The 22791-nt window shown below is 36.2% G+C and overlaps 1 protein-coding gene across 3 annotated transcripts in view; it reads right to left on the bottom strand.

Annotated features, from left to right (window-relative positions):
* The window catches only part of fra10ac1 (FRA10A associated CGG repeat 1), a 52179-nt gene that overhangs the window by 8107 nt on the left and 21281 nt on the right, over positions 1 to 22791 (bottom strand). For 2 of the 3 annotated variants that reach the window (XM_028476078.1, XM_028476081.1), the window contains exons 2-8: positions 21067 to 21146; positions 18657 to 18749; positions 18311 to 18356; positions 18035 to 18111; positions 15459 to 15542; positions 14971 to 15055; positions 12450 to 12495 (exon numbers count right to left, since the gene is read on the bottom strand). In XM_028476078.1, coding sequence (XP_028331879.1) covers positions 12450 to 12495; positions 14971 to 15055; positions 15459 to 15542; positions 18035 to 18111; positions 18311 to 18356; positions 18657 to 18749; positions 21067 to 21146 — 511 coding nt within the window. Of the gene's footprint in view, positions 1 to 12449; positions 12496 to 14970; positions 15056 to 15458; positions 15543 to 18034; positions 18112 to 18310; positions 18357 to 18656; positions 18750 to 21066; positions 21147 to 21335; positions 21444 to 22791 lie in introns of those variants that run through there. The other variant, XM_028476080.1, reaches the window with a different exon arrangement.

The raw sequence follows: 22791 nt of genomic DNA on the forward strand, positions 1-22791 counted from the left end.
AATTTACTTAAGGGGTAAAACAATATTTGTAATTTTAATTGTAATTAGAAAAAATGCTGGTCACCGTAATTGTAAATGAGTTGCAATTGAACATAGATAATTGAAGACATAATTGTAATTGAAAAATGTAATTGACCCCAAACCTGCGTACACTCTATGCTTACATTTGCATTAAGATCCTTTATGCTTTGTGCGGTTGATTAAATTCTGCAATAAACTCAGAAAAATAAAGTGTTTCAACAAACAGCCATACAGTGAATGTATATCTATTATATTTCTGCACTCCACAGGACTGAATTTGGATGTTTTTTTTAATTTATTATTATTTCTAAATGAGTTTTGTAAGTCATTCTAACAAGAACACTCAGGAGCAAAGATCTGAAATAAAGGGTGATAAACCAGTTGCGTCCCTAAATCCTTTGAGGACACAGTTTCCTCACATGCTGTGAGGAATTAATTAAGATTGCAGCAATGATAAGTGCACGTGCAGAAGTGGTGGAGACCACCCTATTTAATTGAGCGTTTTGCTCGTTCAAATGTCAAGAGGTGAGTGCACAGAAGCACACAATGACATTTGAGGAAGTAAAAATGGAGACAGATGGACTTCTCTGTCTGCTGCACAAATATTTAATAATGTAGAAAACTAAATAAACAAAAATGTTTCCATCTCTGCTGTGTTTTGTGTCAACACATACTGCAGCGGATCTCTGCGTGTGTGTTTGCACCTGCTTGTCAGTCATACTATCACCGCAAACAGTTCCAGATTTAATGAATTGCATTTTGTTTAAATCTGTTCAGTGCTTTTGACATAATTCTGCTAAAAGACAAATAAATAGCTGTGTTTCCATTACTCTAGGAAATACGCAAAATCTAAATAGCGCAATAAAAAACTGGTAATGGAAACACCTGAATTTTTGAAAAACACTCATATCGCTCAAAAGTTTTGATGCTTTCTTGAGGAGGTTTTGTAGGCGTTTGGATATTGAAATGTGTCGCAAAAGCGCTATGGAAACACTTTTTCTGCAAATACACGTTACGAAACGTGGCGTAAATAGTCACATGACATGAGGTACATGGTCATATGACCACTGCAGTCCGAAAAAACATGAAGTGGTACGTGTAAACAGAAGAGGAGACTGAGAATTTTTTTAGCATTATACTTTAAAATTATTAGCGCCACATTAGACGTGAAACAACAAAGGAATGCAGAGTGTTATAAGGAAGTTCTGTGCATTCGTATTTCGGCAGCGAAATCTCGCGGGATGAGATTTCACGGTTATGATGCTCCTGCCCAAAACAGCGTTCAATGGAAACACCTTCAAAGCGCAATTATACTTTGTCGACATTTCAAAATACTGCTTTTATTTTGCAAAAATCTGTAATGGAAACCCATTACCCATAACCTGCGTGCAACCCTGTCGCTGCTCTCCCGTCTATCCCAACATCCCTTGTCCTCCACCCACGCTCTCTCTTATCGCCCTTTCTTCACTTCAGCTCATCTCCTCAAGCCACACACCCTGCCTGTTATCCCCAGAGGAGCTTAGTGTGGCATTGATCTGGTCTCGGGGCTTCCTGCAGACTGCAGCGCAGGTAGCAAGTGCGTCAGAGGGGCCCGTTCTTGGCCCAGGAACCAGGAAGTGCTTTGCTTCCTGAGAGGAAAGTGAAGCCTGCTCTCACCTCCCTTGAAGAGAGCACTTGAGGGAGGTGACGCTGCCTGTGACGTGGTGTGTTAGATTAAGGTTCTGTGACGTAAACCAAAGAAAATACACCTGTCTCCAGTAGCTCTAGTCCTGCGATGTGAAGAGCTTAATTTGGGTATTTGTGAGGGTCTTAAATGCATTGGTCTTTTAATCTTTTTACCACAGGGATAAGACTTTTTTTGAGACTAATGTGCCTTACAAAAAAATGAGAAAAAGCATATTTTACATGCTAAGAAAATAGTGTGAATGTCAGTATTTTGCATACAGAGAAAAATAAATAACCTCAGAGCAGGTAACAAATTCCCACACTGCTGCTCGCTGTCAAATATAAAAGAAAGCGATAGTCGAAGGTTACAACATGGGGTGTATGAATATGTTTTTCCCCTCAAGCTACACACAGCCACAACCCCAGCAGAGTGGAGTCGATATCAAACTGTTTTCAGGCAATTCCCCAGACAACATAAATGTCAAAAAACTAAATATAATCAAGGCCAGGAAACAATTCTTCACATATTTGTGATTGTTTTCAACCCTCTGGCTCTACAATTCGCCACATGAAAGCTAATAGGAACAACTATTGTCTTCAAATGCTTGATCTTTCCCTTTATTTTTTGTTTTTTTTTTAAAAAATTGCCCAACAAGCTTGCTGAGGATTTGCACTGTCGTTTGTTGACAGGCTCTCGGTATTTTACACATCAGGTGAGCAGCACGTGCTCCTTGGGAAAAAAGCTGACATAAGGTTGGCTGGGTAAAACCGTTAAGCAGGGAATCTCCTGCCTTCTTACGTCAATGGTTAATAATGTCACCAGCCAGTGACCTGAGATCAAGAAGGATATATACCACAAGGCAAATGGCTGCATGATTAGCATCCACTGGATCAAGTCAAAGGTCATGGTTGGGATGCAGCTGGCATTCACTATTCTCACTCCTTTTTAAATAAAAGCCACAACGGATTAAAAAAAAAAAAAAATCTTATTTCAATGGTTTTGAACTGCTTTTGCTTTGGGACCAATCATCACCCTTTTTAAGGTTTTCTCTACCTTCTTCCAGATTATTTTAATTGAACAGTTCCATGGACAGATGACAAGAGGAATACTATTTTCATGAGGTTTATTCCTCCATGGCTCTCTCTCTCTCTGTGTGTCTGCTTTTGTCTGTGTCAGTCTCTATCTGTCTGTTCAACAGTAAAAACCACACACAGTTATCTTCTTTTAGGGCCCTCCTTTGGTATCTGGAGGTGTCTGGTACAAGCATGATTTAGCCTCACAGTGAAGTCTGACTCCCCTCTGCTGCTAACCTCGAGGTCATGTGAACACGTGTAGCTTTCAAACTAAAACAACAGAGTTTAAGGCCCAATCAGACACACATTGAAAAATACAGAAATAATCCTTTTACAACCCCAAATCAAAGACAATGTCCAAATTCTCATATACTGTATATCTGATAAATTCATTGGACCCTGGACTACAAAAATCAACACAACATAATACGGTAACATTAAAGAATAGTTTCTGGAGAGGAAAATACTGCATTTTATTATCAATTGTCTGCTTTTCAATTTAAAGAGTATAAATCACTAGTTTTTATCTACATGCTTAAATAATGTCTATGCAAAAGGTGGCAAAAAGACCTAAAATCTTAACATGAACTAAGTATAACATACAAAAATGAAGGTACCACTGCTTGCTTGCCTTGGTAGCTTTTGCGAAGAAAGGGCAACTTCCTGAATGCACTCAAACTGATAAAACACTACTTACTTTGAAAATAGTTCTCACTAAAAAACAAAATCGCATCAAGTGTTGCGGTGGCTAGATAAGGTTGGTTCTTACTCTTTCTCAGATCATTTGGATTTATTTCTGTTCAACTTTCAGAGACCCAGGGGAATGTAATTGCTTGAAAACATCCCAATATATAGCCTAGGGCTGAATAGTCTGTCACATGGAAATGGCCAGAGGGGAAAACTTGCAGAAGGCAAGTCTTTTTGAGTCATGTGATATGGTCTTATTTTTAGGGCTTGGCCCTCAGTACTTCCACAGGGAAACAGGTCTGGCATTGTGTGCACATCGCCAAATCCATCTTCCATCCTATCCGTCGCACTATAATGGAGCATTGTCTCCACATGGGAGTGTTATGGGTACTGGAACGTTGTAATAGAATATACTGTGGTCCGTTAAAGAAGGTATCCATCATGTTTTGGTGAGTTGATGCTTGACTTGATGAAATATATTATTGAATAAGACTCTTTGATGTTGGGAATTACAGTATACTTCTATCCCCCTTAGTTTATTTTCTCTGTTTAGGGCTTGGAAAGTCTATCTGGCAAATACATGTAGTTCCAGAATTACATTTTCTCACAAATGCAGAGCCCTTCCTTTATTATCATCTTTATCACATAGCTGTTCAATACACTCTTTAACTTTTACTGCTGCCTGATGAGGAGCTGATGTGCACGAGGTTTAGATTCCTTTCCGAGCCAGGCCGAGAGTCGTTACTGTGAAATGTGTTCGCCCCTTGCCATATATACATTGGCACTCTCCTTAGTTACGGTAACTTTGAGGCTTTGTGGGCGGCAGGATAATTATCTATCACCTCTAACGTCTCACATAAAAGCAACTAACTTTTCTGGAGCTTAGATATTTTATCTGGGCTAAATAGGACTCAGCAGGATGTGCTTTGATGGTGAGGTGCCTTAAACAGATTCCGTTTTAAATCAACCAACCACTTCCTTTAAAGGTAAAAAAAAAAAGAATAATTAACAAATTGACGAGTTATAATGTGGTATTACGAATGATAATGTTTTTCAAAACATGAAAAAAAGTGGCCATGTTTACACTGGAGCTTTAATTCCCCTTTAATTCAGAATTAAAATTAATTCCTCTTTAAACTGACCTTGTAAACACTTAATTCCAATTCCAAATGTAATTCCGAATTAAACTTAAATCCGAATTAGGTGGCTGGTTTATTATATCTTTAACTCTGAATTAAATAACTACTCTATCTTGTAAACGTTTAATTAGTTACTTCTAGTCGTTCTGCGTATGCTTGGCCAGTTGCGATGACACGCAGTGACAACATAATCCAAGATGGCAGCCCGGACTAGAGCAGAAACAATTTATCTAATAAGAGCCTTCGAAGACATAGATATAATGAAAAGAGTGGATGAACGAAAGAATAAACATGATGACATTATCACGCGCACACGGACATATTACACGCACACACGGACATCGGCAAACAAAACAGGCTTCATCGGACGGGTGTTTCTAAAACCTGGACATGGAGTAACTGCATGCACAGGCTGTAATATCAACAAGTTTATCATTGTTAGAGCCTGTTGTTAGAGCTACTATCTTTACCAGGGAGCAACTATTTATGACTGGTTATTGTTTTCCGGAGTTTTTCTGGGCTTTATTTACTGGCGATAAGTTCCTATCGCCCTTCTCCTGCTCAGCTGACCAAAGTGAAACCGTATGTTATTGTTAAGCTGCTGCTTCAAAACTACAATCAAAATAAAAGTTAAAACAGTTCTCATGTGTTCTTCAGTGTGGTAGCCGAAAATAAAAGGTTTATTGTGGGTTGTGCCCCGATAGACGTGAAAACGTCACGTTCACCCCCTGTCCAATCAGAACCTTTTCCAACTCACAGACCTACAGCGGAATTGAATAAAGCCGAATAAACCTTTTTTCCATGTAAACCTCAATTCGGAATTACTATTTCCGTGTAAACACCAAGCAGAACAATTTCATTCTGAATAATTTAATTTGGAATAATGAATTCCCTGAAACATCATGTAACCGTGGCCAGTGTTAGCAACACCAATCAACTTTGTCCATGCAAGTAAATATAAGGCAGGGCATATTTTTATGCACCTTTTTAAGCTAGGAAAAGTTACATAAGCCAATGCCATACTCGCTTACTTTGACAGGAGGCCCACCAAAAAAGAGTCTAGCCTCAACTACCTTTGCCCTTTGACCTCCTTCTGACAGCAAGACTCAGCCTCAATTTATACCGGCAGGGAAAACCGTACAAAGAAAGACATGGGCAATGAATCACCGCACGTTTCACTTCGGATGCAGATCAGGCCGAGCGTAACAAAAAGCACACAACATAAACATCTAATGCCCTCAATCAATGCATAGCTTTGGGGAGTTTTTGTGCATGTTTACCTTCACTTCACACTCTTTTGCAGGGAAAACATTACAGCGACATTTTACTATCACAAGATTTCTGAATTATGTCAACGGTGTGTGAACAACAAGATTACACAATTTAAAGCACTAAAGCTAGGTGTTTATAGGGCTGCACTTCATGTGTTTGTAATAGACGTGAATACAGTGTGACAGAGTTTTTAATGAAAAAAAAGCAATACAAATAGCTATTATGCATAGATGCATGTGGGGGATTCATCAAAAAGTTTGTAATAACCTCAACCTATACCTGCAACACAGAAACTAATGCATTTTGTAATGTCAGCTAATAGATGTGAACCTGGAAGCTTCCTGGCTGTTATTGTCTCTGTTGATAGATGTGAGACATTGAGCGATCCCCTTTGAAAGTTTTTACTCAAAAAACTGTACTTTGAGTAAAACCCAAGCCTTCAAACTGAATGAGTGTCTACATGGATGCCATTTCAATGCTCCCAACTCAGTGAAATGTCAACTTGAGGGAAATACTAGATTGATAAATTAAAGATAAGCGTTAGGTAATGTTCTATTCAGTGTGTCTGGGAGACTTTTTGTGCCAGTAAATTGATAGATAGATTAACAGAGGGATAAATACAAGGATATTAAACAGGGCAGTGGCTGTAGTCAGTGAACCAAAGATAGAAAAAAATAAATAAATTTACAACAAGCGGCAAATATCCTTTTTGCCACAAATTGGCAGTTATCTGGATCAGTGATCCTGAACATAGTACCATGATCATTCATATTTTAAAGGCTTGGAAGAAATGTATTTCCCCCCCTTAATAAAGTTACAGTAGGTCCAAATGTATGGGTACCCCATTTTTTTTGGAAAAATTGCGATGCACAACGCAAGCCAGATCCGATCCGGAATTGAGGCACCAAACCTCCATAACCGAGATTTGTAAAGATCAGTCAATTACGAACCGAAATATGAATTTTTAAAGTTTCACCAATGTTGAGGGATAGGGATCTTTAAAGTCTTCAAATTTATCTGGAATTAGCGCACTGATTCAGATGCCGCCCAAAATTTTATGAAAGCTTGTATGGCATAACGTCTGTTTGGTTTCAAATTTTGTTGAAATCCACTACATATGTTTTATATATTCCTACTGACAGACAAACCAGGGTTCTCACTAGGAATTTTTCATGGCATAGGGCGATCGCATGGTACACGAACGAGCGCCACCGGTGTGGAAACTTTAGAAATGTATTACTGTCTGAGAGCCACATTTAGTGAAATAAAGCTAAAGTTAGTTTTTCTTTGTCCCAGCCTTACCTTAAAGCTACAAGTTATTTGTTGAAAAAACTGATTCCAAGATGTGCTTTTTTCAAATTTAAATGAGGCATTATTATTATGTGGGACCTGCAGTATTATTGGAGAACGGGCGAACACACGCGGAGGACGCGCGCACGCACACTTGCGGACGACGCACACAGTAGAGCTTTTTTCAGGCCGAAAAAAGAAGACCTGGCCGGAGAGAACACGGCCCGAACCCATCGGACCAGAATGAAGCCGTTGTCTCTTTAAGCCCGAACACATTTGAACTAGACGGTATTCAGGATGTGCGCGCATGTAGAATAATCCGTTGCGAGTTATAAACATGGTGAGCTGCTTCATGTGCGCTACACACTATGTCTGGTTGACGTTGCATACAGGCAACATCGGGGTTAGCTAAGTAGCTGTAGGGGTCTTTGTGGTCCTCAGGTAAAGACGGAAACATCCGAGCAAATCGCCTGTATTAAATAGTCGGGGCGGCTGATGTTATGCAGATTAAGAAGAGAGTTAAAAAACCCTGTGTGCGCCTGGGAGTCCCTTTTGTGTCCAAGTGTGCAACAATTATTACGACGATACCGACTAAAAAAGCAAAAAACAACAGAAAATCTCCCTACGTAGCTGAAAACGGAGCGTAGGGGGCGCCATCGCTCCGTAGGGGAGCAAAATTACAATGTCGGGGTCCCCTACGCTCAACAGCGCTGACGAGAATCCTGCAAACTAATGAATGAATAAATAAAAGCTGATGAAACTATTGTCATTGGTGGAGGATTCATTCATCATTGAAAATAATTAATTACTTTTTTTTACAGTACACATAATATCATTGTATCATTTCTAAATATTTCAAAATACATTCAAGGATTCCACCAGGAGGAAATACTCTGTCCTCTGTTTATTATTAAGGTGGCAACTGAACCTGTTGGTCCGGCTCGACACCTTGATCCCTCCTCACAGTGTAACCAATAAAAGAAAGATCAGTGTACTTTTTAATCCACCTTAAATGGTGCAGAGTAGTCAGCGTTACCTAATACTAACTTGACTTGCAATACGGAGTGGAGATGATAAGATGGTTTACAAAAAGGTGTTTGTGTCCAGCCGGAAGTCACAGTAACACCTTTTAAGGCCATGCAAGTTCAGTGACATGCAAGCTCATTACACATGAGCAGAGACAAACGTTACTAGCCTCATGAGTAAATGAACTCCCCAACAAAGAGCCTCTGAGCTGGGCTGTTAACTTCAAGGGACTCTTTCTTCATGCTGATCTAAATCAGGCAGCAAATAAAGCCTTGTCCTAGCCTCCACTTAGAACGCTTTTTCACTTCCATTCACCAGAGCTGCTGCTTGAGCAGGAAGGTTGGATACACCTCCCAGAATGAGATTACTATTGATCTCACTAGAGTGTATTGTCCGATTGCCCTGACCAGTACTTAAGTAGTATTCCTCCGGAAATTATTAATGTACACAAATCACAGGCGTGACAGCGGAGCTAAAGTAACTCTGACCTAATCTAATCCCACTTCCTGTTGAGTTTTGCTACAGGGGGTGAACTGTCAGAGACCAGGATTACACACTGCTAATCTGGAACAATATATTGGTTTAGTCAGACTGGCTGTTTATGTAAGTGAAGCCACAGCAGCCGCAACATAAGCAAATGATTTACAAGTATAATGAGATGTATGGTTTGCATGGCTCAGAGCGTATCGATGAGCTGTCCATTCCTCATGAGGAGCTGCTGGTGCCCTCACAGGTATACGTATGTATGCATGTATAAATATAAACTGTCAGAGGGAGGAGACACAGACTGTGTGAAGGTGCTGTGTTAATCCTCAACAATCAATATGATTATCCACAAGTGTGGAAGTGAAAAAACTAGTGTTAGGCATCAACAGTAAGTGTTGAATATACACCAGAGATGGGAAACTTTAATTTACAATTTTTATATTTTTCTTTCATTTTGTGTGTTTTTGTATTGTGATCATTTTGTGTTTATCTGTTGCAATTTTGTTGTGTTTTTGGTATTTTTCTTTCATTGTGTGTTTTTCTTATCTTTTTTTGCATTGTGATCATTTTGTGTATTTCTGTTGCAATATCTTCTATATTTTTTTCTTTCATTGTGTGTGTTTTTGTTGTTGCCACTTTGTGTGTTTTTCAGCTTTTTGTGAATTCTTTTGTCGTTTTGTATGTTTTATAGTTATTTTTTGTGTTTTTCTCTAAATTTGTGTTTTTCTTATCTTTTTTGCATTGTGATCATTTTGTGTATTTCTGTTGCAATTTTGTTTTTGGAGTTATTGTTTGAATTTTTTCTTTCATTGTGTGTGTTTTTGTTGTTATTTTTTGTATTTTTGTCAATTTGTGTGTATTTTTGTCATTTTTATGTTTTTTGTTATTCATTGTGTGTGTTTTTGTCGTAATTTTGTGTATTTTTTGTCAGTTTGTGTGGTTGTTAACACTTTGTGTGTTTTTCTGCTTTTTGTGAATTCTTTTGTTGTTTTGTAAGTTTTTGTAGTTATTTTTTTTTCTCTCATTTTGTGTGTTTTAGATATAAATTTTTGTATTGTGGTAATTTTGTGTATTTCTGTTGCAATTGTGTTGTGTTTTTGGAGTTATTTTTTGTAATTTTCTTTCATTATGTATATTTTGGTTGTTATTTTGAGTATTTTTGTCAATTTGTGTGTATTTTTTGTCATTTGGTGTGTATTTTTTGTCATTTGGAGTGTATTTTTGTTGTTTTGTATGTTTTTTGAGTCATTATATGTATTTTCATTCCATTTGGTGTGTTTTCGGAGTCATGTTGTGTGTATTTGTTTTGGGGGCAACACATAATTAGACCAAGGGTGGGCCCCTGGGCCACCAGTTTCCAATGTCTGCCCGAGACGAACTGATTGATCGATAACTGATTGAAAACTGAAAGTATCAATAACAGACAATCACTCTTGAAAAAAAAAAAGCATTGAAACGCACACATCTTTGGTCCTGGATGACTAGTCAGGAGACTGAGCAGGAGGCGCCCACGTCATCCTCTCTACTGCAGTGCACTATCTTTATCTCTCACACCATCTAGTGGAGGTTTTAAAGGAAAGGTGTTCTACATTGACTGATCAGCTGCTGATCCTCCTCCCAAACAGAAAGTCCCAGATTTACAACTCGGTGTGGTGAAGACAAACAGTGGGTGCAAAACTCATCCCCTCCATAGTCCCGTTGTTGCAGGATTACTCTTGCACAAACAAATCCCCAGTGGAGCAAATTAGCAAAACTAAAGTGTGTCATGGCCGCCTACACCAGCTTACACTCTATTAGTGGGTGAATGATCCAATGTGTGGTGATAATGAGAGGAATCAGTGCCGTGCTAAACAGTGCTGCCATCGTTACCTAGAAAAAGTAATCTGACTACTGACCAATCTTTTAAAAAATGTAATCTAGTTACTTTACTGATTACTTGAGTCTAAAAGTAACTAAATTAGATTACAAGTTGTTTTATTAGTTACATTCAGTCAGCAGCTGCCGACAGCACCCCGACTTTATTCTAAGTTCATTTTTAACAGTAACGTCAACAATTTATCTCCTGACTAACTATAACCTGAAAAAAATTGTTTTATAAACAATTAAATAATAACGGCAGTTTTTTTTTTACTTAACATATATATATATATATTTTTATATATAAAATATGAAATAAAATCTTTTTTGACCTGACATATTTTGTTTAAGTATGTAACACGTCACATACATGAGGAAAATGACAAATAGTAAGTCACAGTGATTTGGATAAATACATTTAATCTGAATATATTGTGATGATCTCATCCCAGTGACTACATGGTGAGCAGAACTTACAACCATCAGTCTTCTCTTGTGAGTCCCCCTCCCAGTTTAGATGCTTTTTTTAAAAAAAAAAAAATCTCCTTATTTACAATATTATAGTTATTATCATTACCCCTCAATAAGTGCTATGAATTCTTCACTACTAATAATGTCTTCTTCTATAGGCTTACACTAAAAGTTCATTTGAATTAATATATGTATCAATTAAAAGCCTGCATTAATGTACCGTAAATATAAATATGCAATAGTTAACACGAGCTAGAAGCCTGAGATGATTAAAACTTCACTTTGTGCTGACTTGGCAATAATTTGAAGGGTTCTTAGGGGACTTTTCTTAAATGTCACAGTGGTTTTTTTTTTTATTCTAATAGTTCAAACCACTATTTTCAAGGGAGGAAATACAAAAAAAAAGGAAGAAAAAAAAAAAAAAAGATAGATCGCTGTAGAGAATCAGCTTTAATAGCGTTTGACAGCCAATTTTATTTTAGTTTTAGACTATTTCAGTTATAGTCTAGTTTTAGTCGACCAAATCTGTCATAGATGTAGTTCCCATTTGTCAACCTGATATGGGATGTTATCAATGTTTGAAAATAGACAGATTTGATATGATCCATGCGTAGGATCACATGATCACATGGGTTCTGATTGGATTTCGTCTCATGTGACGAAACTATAGTTTAGTTTTTAGCAGTAGACGACAATGTAAATATTTTTTTTTAAATTTAGTCTTAGTCAACAAAAACTATGACGGAAACTTTTAGTCGACAACATTAACATTTTCGGAAAGCTAGCATTATTTGAGCAAGCAACATCTTCTCTAAGCCCCGCCTTCTCTCCCTCCAATCATGGCACCGTCCAAAACCACCCACAACTTGAATGCACATCTGATATAAAAAAAAATAACAAATACTACCCCCCAAACAAAATTTAAAGTTTAAAATTCTAACTATTACTCTTCATAACTGATTATATTTTCAAACAGAAAAAATAAAGTTCTTGGAGATAAAATTTTATTTCTATCTTTATGCTTAATGTTCAGCAAGGCGTTGCTTTCTTTTTTAACTTTATCAATACTGTTTTAAAACATGTGATTGCATTTTTTTTAACAAGTCAGTAAGTCACAATATTATAAAATAATAGTCACAATTTTTGTCTATTTTTTAATAAAGGTTACATTTTTTTCACTCATTTTGTAGTGGTAGTTAAAAAATATTAAAGTTGTTATTATTCACAGAACAGGCACACACACCATCTAGCAGTAAGCTACATCTGTAGCCACACTTGCACTGTGCTTCTATTGCTTTGTCATATTTTGGAGCTATTTACAAACTGTCCTTTTGCTGTGTGACAGATATACAGACTTTCTCCTAATGTATTAAATTAATGAGCACAAATAAGTCACACTGATGTATTTTTAATCTATAGCACAAAATCATGTGTTTTAATGTACAGATGTGTTTCCTTTACCTTTGCCAGAGACAACTTCGTTTTCTGTTCGCCAGCGAAATCCAAACTGTTGAACACAAACATATAAACATATTATTTACCTTGAAATGTGAGCATGACAAAAGTCTGGCACTAACAGCACCATTATTAGTCAGAATACAGAGGCTTTATTCAACATTTTCAACATATTTCAACTTTTTTCAGACATTTTCAACTGTATTGCTAATATTCAGCTATTGCTAAGTCAATGCTATTGCTAGGCTAATGCTAGGTAATGCCATTGCTCGGTTAATGCTAATGCTAGGCTGATGCTATTGCTAGGTTAATGCCTAGCTAATGCTAGGTTAATGCTATTGTTAGGCTAATACTAGGTTAATGCCATTGTTAGGTTAATGCTAACGCTAGACTAATGCTAATGCTAGGCAAATACTATTACTAGATTAATTATAATGGCAGGTTTGTGGTAATGCTATGTAAATGCTATTGCTAGGTGAATGCTAATGCTACGTTAGTGCTAATGCTAGGCAAATGCTATTGCTAGGCTAATGCTAGGTTAATGCCACGTTAGTGTTAATGCTAGGCTAATGCTATTGCTAGGTTAATACTAATGCTAGGTTAGTGTTAATGCTAGGTTATTGCTATTGCTAGGATCATGCTAATGTTATGTTAATGCTGCTGCTAGGTTATTACTAGGTTAGTGCTAATACTAGGTTAATGTTAATGCTAGCTAATGCTAGCTAATACTATGCTAGCAAATGCTATGCTAATATTATGATATTTCTAATGTTATATTACTGTTAATGTTACGCTAATGCTGTGCTACTGTTGTGCTAACATTAGACTGTGATATTATTTGTTGTAAATGGCGAATCTATGTTGGTTTGCATTTTCATAAAAGGAACAAATAAATAAATAAATGCTAGTGCTAGCTAATGTCAATGCTAATGTTGATGCTAATCTAATGCAGTGCAACGCGGGGCAGCACCTGCATCCTCACTTGCATTTTCTTCAGGAAATGCAAATATTCTAGTTAATATAATAATAATAATAATTATTATTATTCTCTCACCAGCTTCTTCCTGTCAGCCAGCAGGCCACATTGTCATTGAAACAGTTACATCCCATTGCACACATTATCAACGAGAGCCAGTTGGCCTCCTATTTAAAGCAAGGCTTTAAATATGGTAAATATACCTTGAGTGCTTTGGATAATCACCAGTAATTCTAACCTGTCTGTATTGTTCTTCTAAAAGGGGGTTTTCCAGCTCAGTTGGTCTCATCAGGCGGAGTAGACAGGCGAGGAGGAGAAGGTCAGAACACGCAGGAGAGTGACCGTGTTACAGCTGCTCATATCTATGCACTTTGCCTTGTGGTTTAGCATATTGTCACTTTGAAACCTTGGCCTCGGACCAGAACGCCACGGTTCCCATCAGGGACAGAGCACGGTGCCAAAACACATCATACCTCCAACTTTTGTCATCGCTGAGCGATCAGAGTGATTGAGCACAAATATTAGCCTTTATGCATGATGGGAGTATCGGCCTGATACATTTCATCTCCGTAAACACTGGCGGTGCTGCCGAGTCACAATAGATCACTCTGCTTTTTGGAGCCTTTTTATGGCAGCCTTTTAGTGTCTACGCTGGTATCTTTTGCACACAAACGCAACCATAAACATGACTCCAGATTTAGGGGTGTCTCCATCTGATACTGACATTGTAAATCGGTTTGATATCAGAAAAATGAATAAATAACCGAATCGGATTATACTGTATTAGCCTGTATCTACAATATCTGATATAAGCAGTCCATTCCAGTAGCTGACAGAAATTAATACTGCCAGTAAAAAAAATAACTGAAGTAAACTTCAATTGTTATTTTGCACTTATATTATACTTATTGGTTTTGAGGTTTTTTTTTTTTCTTTTACATCTGTTTATTTATTTTTTTGTTTGTGAACAATCTGACTCAAAAACTGATTTTAATTTAACTGAAATTTTAATATAATTTTAAAGGGATTTTCAAGTGATTAGGTATTGGGGATCATCCGGATCAATATCTGAAATATTTTTTTAAAAAAATGCGAATAACCGGCCAAATGTCTATAACATTTACGTGATGCTTTCTAGTAATGAGTCTTCTCATTTGTTTTTTATTTATTCTACTCAATTGTGGAATATTCTTATGCTTAAGTTAAACTAGTAGTTATTTTGCATGTTAACAATTTTTGTTATTTTTTCTATTGGATGTATCAATTTTCCAATGTATCTATTCTAATCTATTTTATTTAATTGTAGAATATTCTTATGTTTAGGGTTAAAATGTATGTAACCCGAAGAAATGGGTCAGTTTTTCTCATTCCTCCTGTGAATATAACACAATATCACTTGATCAAGCCTTTTCAAATATTCCACACTGCAAAATAAGCAATAAAGAGTCTGTATGATTCGTGCTGATATTATATATTAGATTAATATCGGTATCTACCAATAACACTGTCACCACTTCAGCTACAAATGTTGGATTTTTCTCCTCGTCTCACCTTGTTTTCTTTGTATCTGCTGACGTCAGCTATGCAGTATTCTTTAAACAGCTTGTCATAATACTTCTTGGCCAGTTCTTTTTCCCTTAAATAAAAAGAAATCACCTATAAACGTCCAAACATCAATACAGATTTTGGCCCCTGAGCAATTTTCCCCACAATAAGAATCAATCAATCAATAAATCAATCTTTTATTTGTATAGCGCCAAATCATAACCAATGGTATCTCAAGACACTTTACAGTAGAGCAGTCTTAAGGACGGACTCTTCATTTTATGGATACACACATATGCATATATACGTATATACACACACATATGTATCCCACACCCAACATGAATTCATCATGGCGGCAAGGAAAACCTTCTGTTAAGCAGCAGGAACCTTGTGTGGATCCCATTCCTATGATGAACAGCCATCCACTTTATGCTGTAAGAAGCATTTCTGGCAGCTATTAAACGAGGAAATGTTGAATATGGGATGATTACCAGGTCATTTCTTCCTCGTCTTCATCTCTCCAGAGGAAGCGGTGATTTTCACGCAGCACATCATGATCCGTTTTATCTTTGGCTCTGAGTGAAACAAACAGAGAACGCTCATAACATAAGTACCAATAAATACACACATTACAGGTGGGCTGCATGGTTCCTGCTTTCTCTTATTTGTCCTGACACTTGGAGTTTTAATGAGATTTTATATATATACAGTATATAGCCTTATTTTACTACCAGGTAACGCAAAGTCTTTCAGTCAATCCTGCACCAGATCATGGGGGTCTTCTAGGGCCTATACTACAAAGCTAGACAATTATATCCCGGATTTATCTCCTTTAGCGAGCTTCACCTAACCAAACATTGTCAGTCAGACAGAAGCTGTACTACAAATCTCGATTAACACTCGCTAAGTTAAACGAGTTGACTTCAGCCTGGCTACATGCGCGCTCTTGTGACAGAGGAGCCGATTACAGCGTCAGACCAATCACAATCACAGAGAAACTGGAGAGCAATTTACATCCCAATCGAGGAATAATTCTTTAAAAATATGAAGAATTACAATCCAGAATTGAAACCAAAAACAACACTGTTGATGCAGTAAAAGCAGCTAATAATTAATACAGGAATTGATGTCTGTGGCTCTGATGCTGCGTTCATACCGAGCATTCTAAATCATAAGGTGGCATATATTCATATTTTATATAATCTGACAAGACTGAGGTTCTTTGCATCACCACAGAAAACATGAATTAATTAATTTACACAATGATCCTCCTTTTAATGGACAGGTTGTTTTCTAAGAGAACTGATTGGTCCTAACCAGGTTAGTCGTTCAGCCTAAGTAACCATGGTGATTTAGCCTCGTAGCTTCGTAGTATAGCAGACATTGAGGCCTAGTCCGAATAGTCCCTCCTCTCTCTTTTCCATAACCCCGTGGATGACGTCACAGCGTTAAGGAAAGACGTTAGGAGAGGAGTTAGGGAAAGGCCATCACGTTTGTTTTGACAATCAGTCAATGATGTAATAATCTGACGGCCGCGAAGGTCAGTGACTTCTGACGTGGTGAAAAAATGTCCTGAAATGAATTAAAAGCACATTTATAACACTTACTGCTGATATAATCTCAAAAATCACATGGTTTGAAAATAAATCAAAGGAAAAGAGGTTACCAGGCTACAAGGAACAAAAGTGAAACTAAAAGAATGTCAGTGTGAATGGTTGCTCACACTCCCCTTCCACTCAAAAATATGAATTAGGTTGAATAAAACATAATGTGGCTAAAAATGTCTGATTTCTTATTCTTGAACCACAGAGTGTCTGTTTTATGTCAGTTGTAATCTGATAATATGTCTTACATATAATAATATATGGGTTTTAGATTATTTAAAGTTGTTCAAGACATATTATTGCATTGAACTTACATAATCTCTGTTACTTGTGTGCGTGTCCCTTTAATTGTTGTCGCGGCAAGGAATTGTGGGTCATCATTATCTTGTCTCATTTGGTAAAGGATGCATTAGTGTTTCCTAGGTTAAAGGAGGTTGAACTTAAAGAGAACTTGGACTTTCTTTATCATTGTCATTTATTTGGTATGAAGTAGTGTTGTTGGTTGATTCTAGTCCACCTCTTGGCATTTTAGTCATAATATTTCAATTTGGTGTATTTTGTTGTAAAAATTGTAAGAGTGACTGCCCTCTATGGGTTGAAACATGAATCGAATTTTGCTATTGGCTGACGATGGTGGTTGGTTACGTTTTGGTGGTTTCTTACGTCACTGTTGGCCCCGCCCCTTCTATAAAAACTAGCACCTGTGGACTCTGAAATCTGTGATGAGTTGGTTGGATTGATAGAATTGTGAACAGAGGTGCAGTGAGTATTAAGTGGGCAGTTCTCAACCTTGGGGTCGGGACCCCATTTGGGGTCGCGAGACACTGGGAGGGGGTCGCTAGATGCTTTCAAGAAACTAAGAATATTTTTTTTAACAATTTCAGCCGATTTTAATAATTTTTCTGCAACTACACCAAACTTGCCAAATTTTAATCTATTTTCATCACTTTTTCTTGCCATATTTGTGCTTTTCTGCTACATTTCTCCCATTTTTGCCACTTCTCCATAAATTTCAATGCGATTTATGTGCATTTTTTCCACTTTCAAGACATATTCGGCCCTTATAAACCCTTTCCACCACTTTTCCACCTAACGTTGCATATATTGAGCCATTATTGAGACTTTTAACTTCTTTTCACCAGATTTCATGCTTATTTTTGCCAATTTAACCACATTCACGATTATCTGCCAGTTTAAAGTAATTGCTCTTACTTTTTTCTGCCACTCTTAAGCCAATATTGATACTTTGAACCCTTTTTTACCACTTTTTTTTCTGTCTATCTATGTGAAATCGCATTGTCCCTGTAAAATGAATACATAAATCAAATAAATAGAGTTATTTACAACAGTCGATCTAATCAATGTGTGTCCTTTTGTGTAATAATCTCAATATCCTCTTAGCTTCAGCCCCCCAGTCAACACTGCAGTGGATTTTCCAGGCTCCACTGACACGTTCTACGTACCTAGAGCGTTTGAAGTCCAACATTTGTCCTCCATAATAAAGAATATAGTCACCCACAAACTTCTTGTGTCGCTCAAACTGGAGAAATCTGATTAAGGACCCTTCATCTTTCAATTTCAACATTGTCTCCACTTCGGGCATTTAGTGAAGCTTTTAGCTAAAGGCAACTAAACAGCCAGACATTAAAAATAAAAAAACACCATCTGGGATGTTTTATTGCTTTTGAAAGTGGTGTAAAGTGCTTCAATATTATACAGTTACTGTTTTATAAGGATACAGCGTTCATTGAAATCAGGTGAGCTCTTCTGTTCCTTGCTTCCTCTCTGAAACAACAAAAAATAAGCAGCAGTATTAGTAATATTAATATAAGAAAACTCTAAAAGTTGGATAACTACAAAGCAATTTTCTAATAATCTCTAAGAAAAATTTTCTTTGGTTTAATCAGTTTTTTATTATTTAACCAAAATACATTTCCCCTTGAATATACTTGAAGAAATAATCTCTAAAATTAGGTTTACTCAGATTTTATTAGCTTTCTTTCATCAAAGTTAATTTTGTTCATACAGCAAAAAATAGGAACAGCTCCCGAGTGGGATAGGCACTTTATTGTGATTAATCTGTACCTGTCCACTTCACTTGAGTGTAAACTGCGATGAGCCACTTGGGAGTGTTGATCTTTCTGGAAAGGTTTGTGCAACATTTCCTTCTCTCGTGCTCTGTGAAAGTCACAAATAAGCCAAAAAAAAAATTCAGCCACACTGGGATGAAATCACACTGCGCTAAATAAAGGGAAAAGGGGTGATAAACAGTTTTAATAAAAGGCCAAAAGTCATTTGGGTCGACATGTTCAACAGCTTTATCCAATTGTAATTATTGTTGAAATTTGTGCTGGTTTCACAGTAAATGGCGGTTTGTTTTTTTTTCCCCAAGTGCAAAAGGATTTTAACCAGATTTTAAATGATTTAAAGAAGAATTACTGTAGTAAATATGTTTAGAATGACCTATTTTACTGTCATCCGTAGGGACTATTGTAGAAACACATTAGTATACACAAAGTACATTCAGAAAACTTGGATTTTAAGTGAGAATTGAGTTGCCTGTGAATGATTGCTGAGGGCTCACGGTTTCTACAATTTATTGAAAAGTGAAACCATCAATGTTTCTTTTTTGCATATAAGATCGGGAAAAATCGCTGCATCCAATGCGAATCATTTTCTGGTGGAGTCTGACAACTTGATAAACATAGTGACAAAGCATGATTTGCATTAATCAGGGGAGGTGAAAATAATCCCTAATCATTTATCGCGATTTTTATCATTGACGATCATGAATCGATGATTACATTTCCAAAGATTATTTACATTTTCAAATTGTAATATACTAGTAGAGTGCCCATCGGAGGGATGTATTCATATTGACATTAACAGGAGTTCCACAGTGTGGATGGGAAAATGAATGGGATATATATATCTATATATTTTCTTTTGGTAGCCAGAACATCACCAAAATTTCATTGGCTGTTCCTTGACCCATTATCAACATTTCCTTAAAATTTCATCAAAATCCGTTCATAAAGTTTCAAGTTATCATGTACAGACAGCATTAGCATTAGGTTAGCATTAGCATAGAATAAAATAGAACAGTGGCTTCATCTCAGTGTTCTATTCTGATGACCTCATCAACATTCTTGGAACACAGATGACATCACTGTTGATGACATCATCAGTTAGAACATTCTGTGATTGGAACTCTGATGACATCACTGTTGAAGACATCATCAGTGTTCTAAAACAATGTTTGACAGGAGTTCCACAGTGTGGATTGATCATTTCAAATTGGTTTTAAAATTGGTTTTGGAATGACCAAATGACTCCAAAATTACAGATGCACACACACGGGGTATGCGCAAACCATTGACAAAGTTTCAGGTCGATCAGATATTGCATTGGGGAGATATTCGCTCCACACACACACGCACACACACACACACACACACGCACACACACACACAGACGTTCCTTGCTTTTATAGATAAGGCGAGTCCTTCTAATTTGTTATATTTATTATTTAACTTTAGTAACTGAAAAAGCACCATAAATATTTATATATATATATATATATATATATATATATATATATATCTTTGGAAAAACCGCAAACAATATAGACCCGATATTAGCCAATAATATCACCCATCTCTAGAAAAAAAGCTGACACGCATACAGCTGATCAGTAATATTCTACCACTGTGATATAACAAACTATTGTCCAGTGTGAGATCATCTGGTGTGTAGAAAGAGAAAAAAAAAAAAAAAAACTTTCTTTTTCTTTTTTTATCTTTATTTCGAACATGAGACAGTGAAATCAACACAACAAAACCAAAAAAGTAATAATCCATAATAAATAAATATATATCAATCATCATCATTAACATGCTCGAAAAGGAATAGGAAGAAGTAGAAAAACTTATTAAAATCCTACCCCCTAATCTCTATTATATATGTATACACACATGCATACACACACGTAATATCCTATGTACAACTCTATATGATTGTCAATATGATAATATAGTAACACATTTACACATCAATGTACGCTAATATAATGATAACTATACCTGGTTTTATAAATTAATATATTCATAGAAATAAAAACCAATCAACATTTAAGAAATAGATACACAAGCATATAAATATATATATATTACATGGTTTGTCTATAGATTTGAGGATTAAAAATAATGCAGCATTTATTGTTCTTCTGGAATGTTGTCAAAAATTTAACAAGCATAGGAAATGTAATTTAAGCACCCCATTAGTAGCATAACAAGCAGTAATAATAATAATAATAATAATAATAATAATAATAATAATAATAATAATAATAATAATACAGTAAAATTATTAAATGGGATGTAGGAGATTTTAAATCTATAATATAAGGTATGCTTGGTTATTAATCAACAATGCAGTTGATGAGAATTATTTTTGTGAGTCATGTGTATTTGTCACAAAGACTGTGAAACGTTACCTTTTAATACCTCTCTGTGAGGTCTCTCCCTGTCCGTCTTCATCACTGAAGTCAGAGTCATAGCCCCCACTTCCATGAACCTGCAGCACATAAACACACAGTTGTAGATCACATTTAGTCACCGATAAAAACGCATTTAAATGCTGTTGTTGAGGGCTGCTGCGTTAGCATTATATAGAATCGATATGAATTAATTGATTCCGAACATAACATCGGTTTAATGTGAACCTAAACCTTACTGCATGGAAGAATAATGTGTTTAAGTTTACCTTGACAAGATTATCCATGGCTTTATGTCCCTCCCCGCACCCACACTGTCAATTTTAAGTGTTTACAAATGAAGCATTCGCCGCGAGATGATGACGTCACATGTAAAGTCGCCGATTTATGACGTCGGTTTGAGCGTCTACTAAATTTATAGCTTTTTTTTTAATTCGAGGACAAAACCTGACTCTATTTTCCTGTTTGAATTTGTATGTATTGAACTGTTGAATTTTATTCCTGAGTTTAGTCAATAAATAATAATAATAATAATAATAATAATAATAATAATAATAATAATAATAATAATGAGTAATGATGTAATTACACAAATAATAATAATGATAATAATTATAATTACAATAGTAGTAGTAGTAGTAGTAGTAGTAATAAATAATAGTAAGTAAGTAAGTAAATGTATTTATATAGCGATTTTCACAGATAAAAATCACATTACTGTGCTAACAAAAGTGAAATTCAAACAACAGGAGCAACATCATAATAATATAAAAACACACACACATATATATATATATATATACATATATATATGGTAGTCCTAATATGTTATTTTGCATTTCTTTTTCTGACACCTTTTAATGTTTTATGTGTTAATAAAATAAATTGTTAATATTATTACCCTCTCAAAATAACATTTTCTCATACATGTACCAAATGAATGAATAAACCTAAACATGCCCAAAAAACGCCGTTATTGGTTTATTTATTCAACTTGATTGTAGTTGTGCGATGGTATCCGGGGCTACACCAGCAGATCTTTAAAAAATTAAAAAAAAGAAGCAGTGTACTGTTTGTTGAAAGAGCTACAGAATCCTGCTTGATTAAGATACACTAAAGCATTCATGTTTTTTCTTATTATTACCGTGTCACACAATAATGTATCACTATTACTAAAGCTTAATGAGGCCATCCTTGCAACATAAGTTCCATTGAATAATGCTCCAAATAAAACCAAAAAGGCATGACAACAAGACACATTGACTGTCATTAGGAACAAATGGTCCCATTACTCTGATTCAGCTGCAATTATAGATTCTTATCATCCATTTCCGCTGAAAGAATAAAGAAGACCTATGTGGATGCCTGGGTGATGAATGGGAAATATGTAAAGTACAATATTCAGATGGTGCGGTATAATTGAGGTTTCACCCCGGTTATAAGATACTGGGGTGAAAGTTCAAACCAGTCTGGGAACAGAAATCCAGTGTTCTTATGAAAGGCTTCCTGAACTCCCTGAACTAAACAATGGACCATAATGTCAGACAAAGACAAAGAGTTGGAGAGAACATTTGTTGTGGGATGCTCAGATGTTGTCCTCCCACCAACATTAAACATTAATTTAGGTTTAACTGAAATTATAAGGATCATTTAATTTCTTTCAGAAGACAAGAAAGTGTTACGTACAAAATTAATTAGAAGCTATATCACCACTGCTACTACAAA

This window comes from Gouania willdenowi, chromosome 19, assembly GCF_900634775.1.
Source record: "Gouania willdenowi chromosome 19, fGouWil2.1, whole genome shotgun sequence".
NCBI classification, from domain to species: Eukaryota; Metazoa; Chordata; class Actinopteri; order Blenniiformes; family Gobiesocidae; genus Gouania; species Gouania willdenowi.